Here is a 16,456-nt window from a genome sequence, read left to right as displayed (position 1 = left end):
ACTGCATCAAACTCAATTGTCCCACGCCATGTCTTTAAAACAATGAAAATTTATTTTACTCCGGTATTTTTTTAATGGAGTTCCTGCGCTAGCCTGCTGATCCTGAAGGCACACAGGTGTAAACTGCTTTTCATCTCCTTTTACACTTGAACAACTAAATGCATGTCTGCAACTAGTATATTTAACTTTTTATACAGCATCAATACTGTAAAATCGTTAGGGGAAAAAACACTAGCTGTGCATATACCCTATTGACAGTGGAAATTTAACTCATGTTGCTCATGATGTGACTACATTAATAATGGCTTTTTAGCATTACCTCAAAGAGACATATTCCTGTATGGCAGCATAAACAGGATGCAGTAAGCCTCAGGTGTGCCTTGTTGAGCACTGCCACGATCCTGCCTTCCCTCTTGACCACCCGCTGTCATCATGAATCTGGATGTAGGCCAGCCATTTGAGCGCAGTGACGTTGATTATTTGAGGGGATGTGTAACTTCAGTCCTCTCAAATCCCACTCATACCATCCAAAGGTGTGTCATAAGCCATATTAATTTTACAAATAAACAAAATGCTAATATTTCCCCTGTAATGTCATACTGCATGATCTGAGCTCATAAATAAAAGGGGAAAAATCCCATGTAGACGTTTCTTTGGCTGTGCCTGCTGTGTCTACTAGGCCGAGTGCCAGGAGTCTGTTGCCGGGTGACCAGGAGTGCTGTGCCATGCGGCATAGTTACCTCCTCATGTTCAGCTGATGGCTGCCTAGTTAGCGCCTGGAGTCCCACCTCAGGCGGGAACCCACCCAGGCAGACCTTTCATCGGTATCTACACATATGCTTATCTTAGAGTCACTGTCAGATTCCTGCACTAGTGTTCCCATTTCATGAGGCCAGCTCTGCTGTTTTGCTATATTTAGCTTAGCGATTTGAACAATCCCTTTGTTCACGAGTTTAAAAACTTTTTGCTACACAAGTGAATGATACCTGCATCCTTTTTGCTTTACTGAAATAAGCCATTCATTTCATATTTGTTTTAAAATTTTTGTAAGCCAATGAAATAATCTCTAAAGTAAACTGACTCCCTTCAGAAAAATTGTGTGCAATATTCTTTTTTCATTCTCTCTCCATTTAGTGAAGTTTATTCATAAACTAATTTCGAGAGAATCACGTGCTTATGATTGACACGGCTGGCCCCGAGTCAAACTAATGTACGAACCACCAATCAGACTATTCCTAACCAAGTATAAATAACCAAACACCATACCTTTAGTCATCTTCGTCTTGAGGAATCCCCCTTTCCACCCCTTCGCCTTCTCTTTTGTCTACAGGACAGCGTGGCGGCCCAGTGGCTAAACACAGCAAAACTGCGGCCTCACAGCAAAATGCCTCCGATTCAGGCATCTACACAAACAGTCAGCATTTTTGTGTGGACTTCATGTTCTCCCTGTGCTTGCGTGGGTTTTCCCCGGGTCCTCCGGTTTCCTCCCACACTCCCAAAAACATGACACTCAAGTTAATTGACTAAACTAAATTCAACAAACTAGGTTCTCGAGATCTACCCGAGCTCAAACTCCCCTCTTGCCCTGCTACGGTAGGGAGCTCGAAGCTCTCATGAGCTTGGGGCTCTCTCCCGGGACAGCATGCCAAACTAGCTTATTACCAATCATCAGTTAAGTGTGAACTCTTGAAATGCCTGTTAAAGTAGTATTTATAAATGCATTGAATTGTCGAAACTTGAAAGTTGTTACACCAAAAGACACCTAGACAGAACAATATAATAGTCAAAGCATTCCCTGTTGTATACAAAGGCTAGAGATATATGACACATTGGCACCCATATCAGGATCTGGCAATATTCAATACCGTTATCATCATTATTGGCCAGATTAGAAAATAGGTTGTTTTCACATGATGTCATTGATGATGCGTGAAATTCAGATGGAGGGCAGGAAGTGATTCTTCTACATAGGAATTGCTATCAGCACATCAAAATATTTCCGTTTTATGTTATAATTGTTTAAATGCCGCCAATATAAGAAATATTCTTCCAGGACTATTGATTTCTAAAAGTGCTTGCTCATAAAGGGGGAAAGTTCAAGTAACCGGCTGAAAAACAGAAGAAAAGGCAGCATGTAATAAACTTTTTTCAATACATTCATGTGTACAAACTTTTTTGATTGCGATAACTCATTTGACAGCACCAATAAAGATTATTTACAGGCCTAGCTATGTGTATGTTAATGTAATGGGGGTGGGGGGATACTAAAGTAATTTATAATAAACATGTTTTTGAACCACATAGTAAAGTGTATAATGTGTACAACTCTTTGTTATGAATGCTACCAAATACTGTAGCATAGTAAACTTATACTGTTAAAATAAATACTGTAATGTTAGTGTAAACTGTGGTGCATTGTGATGATAGCGTAGAAAACTGAAGCCTGTTGAATAATTTACTACGATTGTGTTGTACCACAGCAACAATATAATTACTACGACAGTTTAATTCAAGTAATTATCTATAGTATGCTTCCAATCTCTATAGTATTTACTATAGTATTTTTATGTAACATAATTATACAGTTTGTACAGAATTGATGACAGGCAAATATATATTTAGTTCAGTAAAAAACTCGTCCCTCTTCTTGATATAAGGATCATGCCCAAGCAGCCCAACATATGTGCTTGTTTTCTATTTATAACTCCTGTATGGTAATAAATTGTAAATTGAAATATGGTAAAAATTACAAAAATACAGACTTTCCTTATGTCTCTCTTTTTTTTTTTCATCTGAGTTTGGCGCGTCATCAGAACCAAGTGATTGAAAACAACTTATAAAGTACTTGCCATTAAATCATGGATTACTTTAGTGGTTGATCTATTTCAAATCTGAGGGTTTTGATTGGTGCCTTCAGTATCACCAGAATTGCAATTTCTAAATAAGTTTGATAAATATTTTTTTTTTTCTGGATTTTTACCTTTAATTGATAGGACAGTAGGAAAGTATAGACAGGAAAGTGTGGGGAGCTGAGAGAAGGGAAGGATTGGCATACGTGGGAATCGAACTCAGGTCGCTGTACTAACCACTACATCACTGCTGCTGACGTAATTTTTTTTTCTTAGCAGTTTCTGCAGTTTAGCTTTCACAACAAAAGCAGTTGTCCAATATGTTTGCATTTAGTTTTTGTAATAATACTCAGAAAAAGTCATATGAAGACTTTTATTTATCGCTTTTCTCTAAAATCGTTACTAGTTGTTCAAAATCTTCCAAAATATAAATTTCTTCCTAATATGGACTTTTTGGCTATTTTTATTTTTTCGATCAATCATCAATCAACACCTTAAAGGTGACCTAGCAACCACCTAGCAACAATTTATAGCACCCTAGCATTTGTTGCATGGCTGTTTATCAAAGTCAAGCTATCATCTCTCCTCTTGTGTTTTTCCCACCCTTTCTCTCTGTCTCATGCGTCTCGTATTACTGACATGGCCTGTCTCCTATTGCTCACTCAACGCAAGTGAATCCATTGGAATGCTTATTGATCGCACATATGTCAACAGTGTGCTTGAGTCTCCTCAGCAAACAAGTGTGTTTAATATGGCTTGTTGTTGAAAACTTAATTCGAAACACGCTCCAATTTTTTTCTTTCTTTTTTTGTGCACAGCATAAAAGTGACTTTCTCACGCTTTTGACAGAAGCCGATCTCTCATGGAAGAAGGCATATGGAGCATCTGGGGTTACATTATGATGTCAGTGATCTTTCCACAATGGAACTGATTTGTTTGTCAAGAGCTGATTACAGAGAGTCTACAAACAGGACCCTTTGTTTGTAAGAAAGTACAGTTCAAAGGCATTGTTTGAAAGGACCGCAATCATGTTAAGACCCAGATGCAGACAAAACAATTACAAGCATCTCAATTAAAAAAGAAATTGTTTATGCCGTGTACAATACCTCTAAATATCAATCAATCTGCACTGTCTTGTTGTACTTTCCCAGGCATAATGCATTGCTTTGTGTTGCATGTGTTTGTACAGTGGAAAGAATTATGCTGTCAGAAGTCACAAGTACATTTACATCTGAGACCATATTTCTTTTGTTTTTATACTATTTGGGTTGTGAAGTCAAAGATTGAACACATCTTTCTCATAAAGACTTATCAATAATTTTTGTTTCACCTACTCCTACAATGAATCTCTGTGTTTGAATAAATCAGTTGAGTGGATGATTCGGGGATTCAAAGATAGTCACTTGCTCATTGCTGAAGGAATCAGTTTGTTTGAATGAGTCAGTTCAGTGAATGATTTGATACCTTGCTAATGAAGTTAGTTTCTTGTTCGTTGCTTAATGAATCAATGTGTTTGAGTGAATCACTTTAGCTGGAGATTTGAATGAATTAGTTGATTGAATAATTTAGCTACTTGGCCTATTCCTAATTGATGCTGGATTGATTAGTGTGTTTAAACTATTCATCTCAGTGTATAAGTTGATTTGTAATAAATAAAGTTACTATGTGTAAACAATTCATTTAGATGCTCTTATCTTTAAGAATCTGTGTGGTTGAATGAGCTAGTTTAGTAAATGATTCACTGATTTGTTCCAGAATGAGTCAGTAAGTTTGGTCTCGAGTCTTTTCATTGTTTCACACACGTTGCTCTTTGACATTGACACCTTCAAATGATGTTGAATGAGTCACATACTGTATTTATAAGGTTTAATTCACCTAAAAATGTCACTTTTGTCTTAACATGATATTTTCGCGATCGGGAAATCACACATGACATGAGCTGCTGACCGTGAGCTGTAATCACAGAGAGGGCGTGCACGCGCTCTACTTTAGTGAACAGAACCTGCATATGTTGCGAATAACAGGTAATACAGTTGCAAATAATCAACATTTGGGAGCCGCGCACGAAGTATGAACAAGCACTTAGCAGTCAAAATGAAACCGAAAGTGTGCACTTCATTTAAATAATCATATCGCATTTTAGAGTTATGACTGCGACAAGCATTTGATATGTTTTTTCTTTCATATCGAACACACAGTTGTGCATGAAAATAAATGTTTACAATGTCAGTATAACTACTCTTGGCTATATATTGTTGAATATAATCTGATAATGGCAAATGTCTGATTTTACCAGTGAATAAAATTGTCTAAAATGACAGATTGCAAGCATATAACTCAAACATAATATTTCAACATCAGAGTTATTATAAGTAGAATAGAATTATTTATAGAAACCAGTAGACCTACACATAATATTATTATCGAGGTTGTGCCATATGTTTGTTTTTACCATACCTTTATTTTACATCAACAGAATCGTGAGAAAATCGTGATCTTTATTTTAAGCAAAAAAACCGCTATTTCCTGCATAAAACATGCTTTCTAGCGTGAAAATATTGCGCATTTCTTATCAAATTCATTCAACAATGGAAGATGAAGTTGCATGTGGCGTGGCTTTGCTCTACTTAATTATCCAATGTGCCCATATGTCTGAAATATCCTGAAGCAGCAATACAGTTTTGTACTGTCGCATAAGATTCCCGCTTTTTAAAAGAAAAATAGAAATAACATAGAAATAACATTAATGCACATCAGTAACTTTCCAGTAACTTTTCAAAATGTATGTTCCTGTAAGAAAACATGGTAAATATTTGGAAATAATTGGATTTAGGACCACAATAATCAAACCCTTGGGAACAATTGTGGTCGGAACCAAAAAGTTTACAGGTCTGTGTTTTCTGAACGCCTCTCAAGCGGTGGACTTTTTCATTCTGATTGCTTGCCGCCGAACTGCATCATAGGTCATTACCATAAAGTTGACTTGATTTCAACTCTCCTTGACACCCACATCGGGGAAGACGCGCCGTGCTGCTCCTCGCCGCTTATCGCCGCCGGCTTTCATTGAAAATGAATGACTTCCGGCTACTTTTTCACTCTTGCCGCTTTCGGTATGATCGTACGGTAAATGATTCAATGATTTCCTCATGATTATAGTTCCTTGATTTGTTAATTGAACAGATCACCTGAAAATGTGTTGCTTCATTGACTCACCAATCACGTATCACGTCTACTGGTGTAAAGTTGTAATATTCAGAGTCACTTTAAATCAAACTGACGCACAGAATGACAGTCACGAGTCCTTTTGCTTTTGCACTGTAAATCAGCACTCATGGACTGCCACACAGCCAATCAAATCTGAGGACTGTTGTGTAACTGTTAGCTGGTGTTTCTCATCATGATACATTCCAGCTCAGTTTAAGCCTGCCACAGATGGACCGTGGCTTCTCGTTGGGCCTGGCCCGACTAGATGCTTCCCAGGCTAATAGTCCAAACTGCAGTCCATCTGCTTGCTAGACTTTTTGGCTTCATTTCTCACTCTGCTCGTCCTCTCCCCCTCCTCTCCGCCATCTAAATTCCCTCAACAGTATCAAACAGTAATAATATTTAGCTGTAGAGAGTCCAGAGCTGCAGTTTACTAATAAGACTGGCACACAACAGCGCCAGGCCAAAACCCCTGCATCCTGACTTCACACTGGGCTTCCTTCTTCTCCTCTGTACTCTGCTTCATAACTGTATACCCCAGCCATTGTTATTTTATAATCAACTAATCCAATAGCTAGCAACACACACACAGACATATAAACCCAAATTGTACTTAGTTTTTTACGCATGTCCTAGAAAAAGCATTCAGTGTTAATAAAGCTATCAGAACAAAACACGTGTAGTGTATGCAATATGGAAGGCCATTAATGCCAAAAGTCTTTAAAGGCCCGTTTACACTAAGTGGTACAGTGCAGTACGTTACGGGTCACCTTTATCAGGCTTGCATTTCCACTGCTAAAAGGGTACCAGTGGTATGAAATGTCTAAGTAAAGCTGTATAGGTTGTTCATATATCATATGAGAAGCACTTCTCGCAAAACAGATGCTTTATACACATAAATACTTGTGTATAAAAAGTTTTTTTTCGCGAGTTTGTTTAAGCTCGTGTTGACCATGGCTTGTTATTACATGTATATATGTAATGTCTCGGTTGTGTATTTAAAAATGGCACTTTCTTTGTTTTCATTCTTCTGGCTTGTGCATGAGCTAGAGACGTATCTCTTTAAACCAATATCGCTAAGCTGTGTGTCTCACTTCGCCTTTTGGTACTCTTTTGAAAGGGTACCCAAAAAGTGGTACGGTACTTCTAGCTTTTTGGTACCTTTTGACAGTAGAAATGGCCATAAAAGCGTACCGAACCGTACCATAACATACCATAAATGTAACATTAAAATTCATGTCAACATGCATGTTTTGGCTATGTTGATGTTATTTTGAATGTTTCTTTAGTGTTTGTTAGGGCTGCACAATACATAAAATTACATTGCAATATTTAGTTTTACTGCAATATATATTGCGATATGAATGTAATTTATCAAAATATTTAAAAACTCAATTTGTATTCAATTCATTATTGTACATAGATTGGGATGATTTTGTAGGGGAGTGGATCTGCATAAAATACCTTTTAAAAGTCCAAAAATGTATCAAATAAACAAATTAAAGCACGGATGAAAACAATGGACCAATTAAATATGGTGATGCCATTGGCCCATAAACATTTTCTTGCTTGTTATCAAACTATTGTATAACTGTAACAAGTTTTTTAGGATTGACCTGTTCAATCATAACCTCATGTTAAAACAGTTATCATAACATTATTTATCAATATGCGACTCTTTTTGGATTTCTAGAAGAAATAAAAATTTAAAATGTAAAACAGGAAATACATTGGGACCATTGTGAGTCTAACAATATTGAGGTTCAGCTATTCAGTAATTAAATGCAAAGATCCTGCGATGTAACTTGCAGATTTGCATACTGCGATTAATGCTGAAAAAATGCATAGATATGCAGTTATACCAGCTGATATTTGCAGATGAATCAACATCTGAAATTTTGTACATGTATTCAGAAGGACTGTATTTTTGCATCACATATGGAAATTTGTCAAATACTGGAATTTCATTGGCCGTTGTGCTTGTCTACATGATCGTACTGCATGCTGGCAATCAAACTTTTGACCTAGATGGCCTTCCGTACATGACAGTTTTTCTCTTATACAAGTTCCTAAGTTGCTTAATAAATTACCGATCTTACAGTATAACTGACTTTTATCTGGTTTACGCCTCAGGAGGTTTTTAAAAATTTTAATTTTAAGTTTCCTTGTATACTGAAACTGACATTTCTTTTGTAACAGCAACTGACGTGTTCTCTTTATTTGTGTTCTTCTTTTCCAGTGTGTCCTAAGGAGTGTGAGAAGAGAGCGTGCACGGATGCGGGCCAGTGTTGTCACCCCCAGTGCCTGGGCAGCTGTACGGAAGCAGACAATGATAAAGCATGCGCCGCCTGCCAGCATTACTTTCACGAGGACCGATGTGTCGAGGCCTGCCCGCCAGATACCTACAAGTTTGAAGGATGGCGCTGCATCACTATGGAGATGTGTGCCCGTGTTCACCTACCCAGCGAGGTGGACTTCGTCATTCACAACGGAGAGTGTATGCCGGACTGTCCACCCGGATTCACCCGAAATGAGACTCAGAGGTACGACACTAGAAATGCCTTATTAGATGCCGGTGTCAGTAGTGTTTCCTTTACTGTATATAGTGATGCTGCCGTGCCATTTAAACACAGAAAACAGCAGGGGTTGTTGAGTGCGTGAAGTGTCCATCATTGCACATTTCATTTTACCGGTTGAATAAGTGCATCATCTGGGTATTTAAAGTGCACTTTTTTGAGGAGGGGGGGTTCTCAGTGTGAACGCATTACTTACGCTGTTTTTACTACAAAATGGCATAGAATAGTGCTTATTTATGCTACTTGGAATGCGCCTAAAAACGTAGGCGTACTACATTCGCCATTTTATCATCATCACGTGACCTACCCATGGCAGTGTCGTCGCTTCACTCCTGTTCATGAATTCGCTCGCGATGCATCATGGGATAGCATAGCCATACCTGTCAACATTGGGATGTAAAAATAAGGGATATACCCACCATAATAAGGGACCCTAACCCCATGACCTCACCCCCCACCACCAAAACACACACACAAACACTCTTCAGAGAAACACTCAAAATACGGTAGAAATACAGGAAAATACCTTTACAGGATAATAGCGAGATAGAACACGGGAGAATCCTGGGAAAAACGGGAGGGTTGACAGGTATGAGCATAGTGTCCAACTGATGCGCACTTCAGAATCTCACCTGTAGTAGGTCATCTGGGAACTTCTCACATACTGTTTTTTGAATGCTATCAATTAAGACATACTATTTGCCTCGCATACTGTTTTAAGCATACTACATAGTATGGAAGTATGCGATTTCAGACGCAGCTTATGTAAAAAATTAAATGTAGCTTCTTTTTTTGGAGTTTTGAAAAACATAAGAAATTATTAATGTGACATTTTTTTTTATACTGTTGTATTAGAATCTACGAGCAGAAGGTTTAGACTGAGATTTATTTGTACTATTAAATATTCAAAACCCAGGCCTGTTCACTTTCAGATAGAAAAACACTAGAGAAATATGTGTTAAGAGCAGATCTTGAACTTTTATTGAACACCTGCACATTTCAGCTGCAATATTAAGAGAAAACAAACAAAAGGACTTTTCTATGGAGCTTTTTTTTACATACAGAGTCTGTTTTGTCTTTTAATGGAGCAGACCGGGTTTAATGATCCTCCTTTCACACAAATGCCAGGGTTCAAGCGAGGACTTGCACAAACACCTCATAAAGTAGTGACCTTGTGTTTGTCAAAAACAAGCTTTAAATATACTTGATGTTTTGCTGAGACACAATAATCATGTCACGCTTCACAAGCATTTGCCTGTCTCAAGTGCGTGCGTGTGTGTGTGTGTGTGTGTGTGTGTTTTTGCTTGTGTACATGCGTGTGTGTGTCTGTAATCTGTCCTTGACACTCTGTCTTTTCTCCTTCTCTGTCTGTGCCACCTGCAGTATGTTTTGCAGCGCGTGTGACGGCCTGTGCGATAAAGTCTGCGAATCTAAAACAATCGACTCTGTGGACGCGGCTCAATCACTGCAGGGCTGCACAGTCATCAAAGGCAACCTGCAAATCAACATCCGCCGGGGCAGTAAGTACCCTCACTCTCACCCGCTGATAAGGCCAGTTTCTCATCACATCACCAAGCCTTTTAATTATTATTTTATTCTGAGTATCCATAGTAATTGAAAACCTTAAAATTTAAATTGAGATTATATTTATATGTAATTCTATATATATATATATATACATATATATATATATATATATATATATATATATATATATATATATATACACATACATACATATATATATATATATATATATATATATATATATATATATATATATATATATATATATATATATATATATATATATATATATATATATATGAGCAATATCACACTCGTAGCAGTGCGATGTGGCTGTATATCGGCACTGGTGGGAGACGTACGTTGCATGAGGTTGGAGGCCGAGTGCCTTTGGCCCAATCCCAATTCTACCCCTTAGCCCTTCTCCTTACCCCTTCCCTTCGTTTTGCGCATTCCCATGAAGTGGTAGGGATGTCCCAATTCTCTTTAGCTTGGAAGGCATAGGGCTAAGGGGAAAGGGTAAATACCCCTTCGAACAAAGATTTTTCTGATCCACACTCGAAGCCAAGGAGTACGAAAATTTCCCAGAATAGACTACAGTAGCTACAACGGCAGGATAGTTGCACCTGGAAGTAAGGAAATCCTTAAATTTGTATTTTTTTAATAAATTGTCATTGTTACAAATTTTTACAACAAACAAGCATATGTTTTAATATATTCATAAACACATTCGTATTTTACCACCATGCTTTAAAAAAAAAAACGCTAAATTTCGCTATCTATAATCTTTAATAATGACTCCTGTACAGTAAACCCACAATATACTGACATTCGATGACACTGGAATACCCTGTCAAAAAAGTCTAGTGGCTGCAATTAACCTTTTCACAGTGTCTGCTATAATGGTCAATGTTGTTTTTGATGTGCTTGAATCCAGTGATGAATATGGGCACAGTGCAAATACACAGTACAGTTATGATCTTATTGCCGCATTATATCGCTATGATAACATTATATGCCTTCAGTGATTCTTGAAGCTACAGTAAATACCAAAAAAATAACAAAACTAGAATAACTACAGCAGTCGCAATCATCTGATCACATATGAAGCAAGAGATTGCGATGACATATGATGACGTGTGCAGGTGCTGTAGTGCTGTTTCATTTTTTAGGGGTACATTTTGAAACCCTTCCTCTTCAAACTCGTTTTTAAGGGCCAAGGGGAAGGGGTAGGGGTACAAAAATAGAATTTGGATAGTGTCTTAGTGTCCAATGACGATATACAGCCACATCGCACTGCTATGAGTGCCATATTGCATTTATACAACAGTTCTACGGCATAATCGCATGTATAAAAAAGGAAATCGAACACGGAAAGTCTAAAAACCTCTTTGTTAGAGGAACTACTTTCTTCCGCCATTCCTTCACATCTGCAGCTGACGTCAGAAAATCGGAAACCGTTGCTCATTCACAAACGTCACTTTAGAGCTAGTATTTGAATGATTCTCTAGTGTAATGTCTTAAGTAATGACAAAACAAGTGATTTTACTGACATTTTAAGATTATAAGGCTGAACGGCATGAAATACCATCAGTCTACAGAGATTTCTCTCAGTATTTCTCTTTTACAATATTGCTATGGTATAAATACAGCACTACAACATACAAAAGAGAGAGATCGATTTAGAAAGTCAATTATCTGTTTAATAATGTTTTGATCAGCTGAAATTACACTGTATTTCTCTTATTGTGCTGTTTCTGACAACATCTTGTGGTTGAACATCGTCAACCATCATTGCTCAATGACAGGCTAATGGCCGCCAATGCGCTGTCTCTCAGAAATATTAAATATTTTGAAACAGGCACTATCCTTATGAATAAACTGGATAGGTGCAACCTAAACTAAAAATAGCCTCAAACGTGCATTATGTTGTCCAATAGCTGCAATATTAGTCAAACTGTAGAGTGTCCTCTGCTTGTTACTGTTTGTAGGTGGAGTAATACACAAAGGTAAGGGGTGAAGAGGCTGGATGTGTGCTGTTACTGTCAGAATATTGCACAGCTATCAGCCAATCAGATTCAAAAACCAGACAAAACTGTTGTATAAACAAATATAATCACTACAAAATTTGTATTTTTAATTATATAATTATTACTTTAAATTAAAACAGGTAATCAACATCCAGTAAGCATGAATGATTTAATTATTAAATGATTAGGAATTGAGGTGATTAATGTTATTGAGTGTCTCTTTGCCTCTGTTTCTTCAGATAACATTGCATCAGAGCTGGAGAGTTTCATGGGGCTGATCCAGACAGTGACTGGATATGTAAGGATCAAGCACACTCATACTCTGGGCTCTCTGTCCTTCCTCAAGAGCCTGCGATACATTGTTGGAGAAGAGCTTGTGGATAAGTAAGTAAACAGTTAAAGCACAGAACTATTGTGGTGACGTTTGGATGATTGATTGTGGACTGAGCAGAGCGGTGTCTGGAAAACAGGTGTCGTGTACATGCTAAATGTCTCGCTCAACAGCAGATATTTGCTGGCCGGTTTCAATTGAAGATCATTTCATGGTTTGATCTATATGTTGATATAATTAAGAAGATATTTGACAGCTCTTTATCTCAGGGGTTGCGTTAGACTTTCTGCCATCAACTATAATTATTTGTCTTTTTATTTTTATTTATTATACTTTTTTATCGCAATTAGTTGCATTGCATTTTTTGTCATGTGGAACAGATTTAAAACGAAAACAATCATTTAATAGTTAGGTACCTTCCTCTATTTTTCTGTAGTATGCCATTCATGTGAGCACTGCAGTTGTAGTACAGTACTCAGACACACGCCAAATGCTTTCATTGGTTGAGACTTATGATGACGCAACCCCCCACCCCCTACCCATGTGACCCAAGGTTTTTCTGTATGAATATATGACTTTTAAAATTATAATAATAGTAATAAAAACTCCATTAATGCATTATGAAAAATTGTTGGCTGTAATTAATTAATGTGTTAATGTGATACTAAAAGTTTAACTATTAATTAGTTATTAGCTTACAGAACAAGATTTTAGTAGCGGAAAGCTAAAACTAAAATGTGACTGATTCTGAGTAAGCTAAATATGAACAACACAAATTACACAATGTATTTTTTTTTTCGGCGTTATTGACCGGGACTATGAAAATTAATGAGACAAAATCTACAATGTCCAGAATTAGCTATTGTACATATCAACAAAATATCTCAGGGTTGGTCATTTCAGTGAATATTCCTGATAGATATACAGTGGACCATCAGATTATTGATCACATCACCTCCCTGACTAAGGCCCTTCTCCCTCGAGCACTCAGCTCGGCCGGCCAGCTCTATGAAGTGTCCTTGTGGTTCCAAACATCTTTCACTTACTCATAATGATATATATATATATATATATATATATATATATATATATATATATATATATATATATATATATATATATATATATATATATATATATATATATATATATATATATACATACACACACACACACACACACACACACACACACACACACACACATATATATATATACATATATATATATATATATATATATATATATATATATATATATATATATATATATATATTCAAGTCCTGATCGAGAGGTAACATCCCAGTCCTGATCAAGTCTGAAACCGTGTGGTCATCATGGCAAAGACAAAATAAATTAATTATTAGAAATTATTTATTAAAACTATTCTGTTTAAAATGTGAAAATCTTCATTAAACCGGACTCTGTAAAAATAATACAAAATGTACAGAAGGGCTAATGGTTTTATATATTCTAAATTTAATTATGATTGTTTTTTCTGTTCAGCTTCTGTCAGATGTTTGCTCTCCTGGCGTAAGTTTTGTGGAGGATGTGTGAGGGAGGCTGTGGGAACTTTTGTGTTGTGATCTCACTAGGGTTGAGTTTCGTCTCCAGAAATGCTTGTAAAGCGGCGCAGACATTCTCCGCGTTCCTGAGCTGTTCAGTGCAGCTGTAGAAATCATCTTAACCCTCTTCTGAGCCCTGATCTCCAATCTGGCTTTACTGAAATACAATCTGTGCACGTGCTTCAGTTGTTGTTTTCACACATACCGCATTCGTCATGTGTACAATCAGATCTGATCACTTTCATTCCATTCCATTTTTCTTATATTAGTAATGATCTTTGTAAATGTTTGTGTGTTACAGTACATACGCATTCCATGCAGTGGACAATCACAACTTGCAGTATCTCTGGGACTGGACTCAGCACAATCTGACCATTAGAACGGGGAAACTATACTTCCGCTTCAATCCCAAGCTTTGCATGTCTGAGATCCGGAAAATGTGGGAGAAAACCAGCGTCAGGGAAAAGATGGCAGAGGACGATGTTCGTAGCAACGGAGAGCGAGCAAGTTGTGAGTAGACAAAGCTTTTCTCTCAATGACTAGAGGTGTAAATCTTTAGTGAAAAATATTCAGTGTGTGAGGATTCAAAAGTACAATGAGTCTTGATGGATCACAATGCTTCTTTGATTCTTTTATTCATTTTAGTTATACACTAGAATAAGTTATCTGAGTCATTGCAGAGATGTATGGATGCAGTCATCCAAGCTCATGGGAGTCATACACAATATTCATTTATTTTCAATTTCACCATGACTTTATATTTATACTGTACATTATTTCTGGTAGATTACAAGTCTTTTGTCTAAGCAAAGTCAGACCTTACTGTCCTAATTAAATAATTAAAAGCATAATCTAGAGGCCTTTGCCTTTAATATAGGCCACTTCTGATACTAAATGATCAACTAGAAGTCAAGTTATTATTTGTTGTTCCTAAAACTTGGATAGGTGACTAAACTTTTGTCAGGTAGTGTATACATGCGGCAATTTAACAAGTATTTATATAGAGATATTGAATGACTAACTGATTTCTTATTTACATTAGTTTTTTTATTCAATTGGAGTTATTCAAATCAAACGTCTAATATCAATTCAGATGTTTTTCATGATCACATACAGTGCTCAGCATAAATAAATACACCCTATTTCGAAAATAAATATATTTATATCCATTTCTCAGTGAACATAGCCAATATTTTTTATAGCATTTGAACAAAACAGATTTATTAAACAGATTTATTTATTAAAATAATATTTTAGTTATTGGACATCCATAGAAATAGAAGGATAATACATTTAAAATCGTGAAATATTTAAAAAAAAATTACAAAATTTGAACAAAATTGTGTATGTTTTGTGTCTCTTGATTCTTGCTATTTAAATAATATTGTTTTTCTATAATATATAAGTTTTGGTGTACCAATTGTGGACCATTATTATAAATTATTTTGTTAGATAAGCTCCAGATTTGGCTTCATCACTGACTAATCTAATGTATATGCACAAAAATATTATTGTAAAGCATCCTATAGAAAATATTAGTTTAAATCAGTGATTTGTGAGGGGTTTACTCATATATGCTGAGCGGTGTAATACATTACCAAATATAAAATCAAAGTAGATTCAAATGTTATACATTTAAAACAATCTTTAAATGAATTGACGTTATAAACGAATATCAAATTATTGTTGGATTTTTACAATAACCTGTGAGTGTTGCTTCTAAACGAGCAATCACTGTTTTCTTTCAGTCATATAATCAGTAATAATAATCATTATCCACTTATGCCATTTATCATATTTGATCATTTCATTTTTATTGATGCTTTTATTCTTTTATTAGATAAACTGCTAATCATTTATTGTTGAATTTAATTGACAATTAATAAAATTCTATTTTATTCTGATGTGTCTTGCTCTTCCAGTGCATGCTTGTATTCTAATCAGAAAATGTAATCTAATAATTGTGTGGTTTCAAGAGAGGACAATGTTGTCATTTTTTTCCATTGCTATTGTGCTTGTGCTAAAATAAGACTTGTCAGGTTTGTGTTGATCAGATAAAGTCAGGACATTAAAATATACTCATTCCATAAACTCATTTATAATCATTATCATAACTGGGTTTTCTGACACTCAGGCTGTTCACTGGATTTTTACTGTCAGCTCCTTTGAAGTTTGAAGGCAACTTAGCTGACTGTTAGAACACCAGACAGAATGAATATTTTCGGACAAGACTTGCATTATTTTTTAGACATTTTTTGAATCTTACATTATCAAAATATTAAGTCAGATTGCCTCTGCAAACACATAAAGCTAAAAATGACCTTAGAAGTACTGTAATTTTTTTTTCTGAGCCATTTTTATGATCACATTTAAC

General features: G+C 36.2%; 1 protein-coding gene across 2 annotated transcripts in view; it reads left to right on the top strand.

The window, feature by feature from the left end:
* The window catches only part of igf1ra (insulin-like growth factor 1a receptor), a 168,190-nt gene that overhangs the window by 117,862 nt on the left and 33,872 nt on the right, over positions 1–16,456 (top strand). For both annotated transcript variants that reach the window (XM_087291453.1, NM_152968.1), the window contains 4 exon segments: positions 8,293–8,596; positions 10,013–10,149; positions 12,426–12,570; positions 14,384–14,592. In XM_087291453.1, the coding sequence (XP_087147579.1) occupies positions 8,293–8,596; positions 10,013–10,149; positions 12,426–12,570; positions 14,384–14,592 (795 nt within the window).

The sequence above is a fragment of the Danio rerio genome, chromosome 18 (genome assembly GCF_052040795.2).
Source record: "Danio rerio strain M-AB ecotype USA chromosome 18, GRCz13ab, whole genome shotgun sequence".
Classification (NCBI taxonomy): domain Eukaryota; kingdom Metazoa; phylum Chordata; class Actinopteri; order Cypriniformes; family Danionidae; genus Danio; species Danio rerio.
Note: the sequence above shows the minus strand (reverse complement) of the source record. Positions and strands in the feature narration are given on the sequence as shown.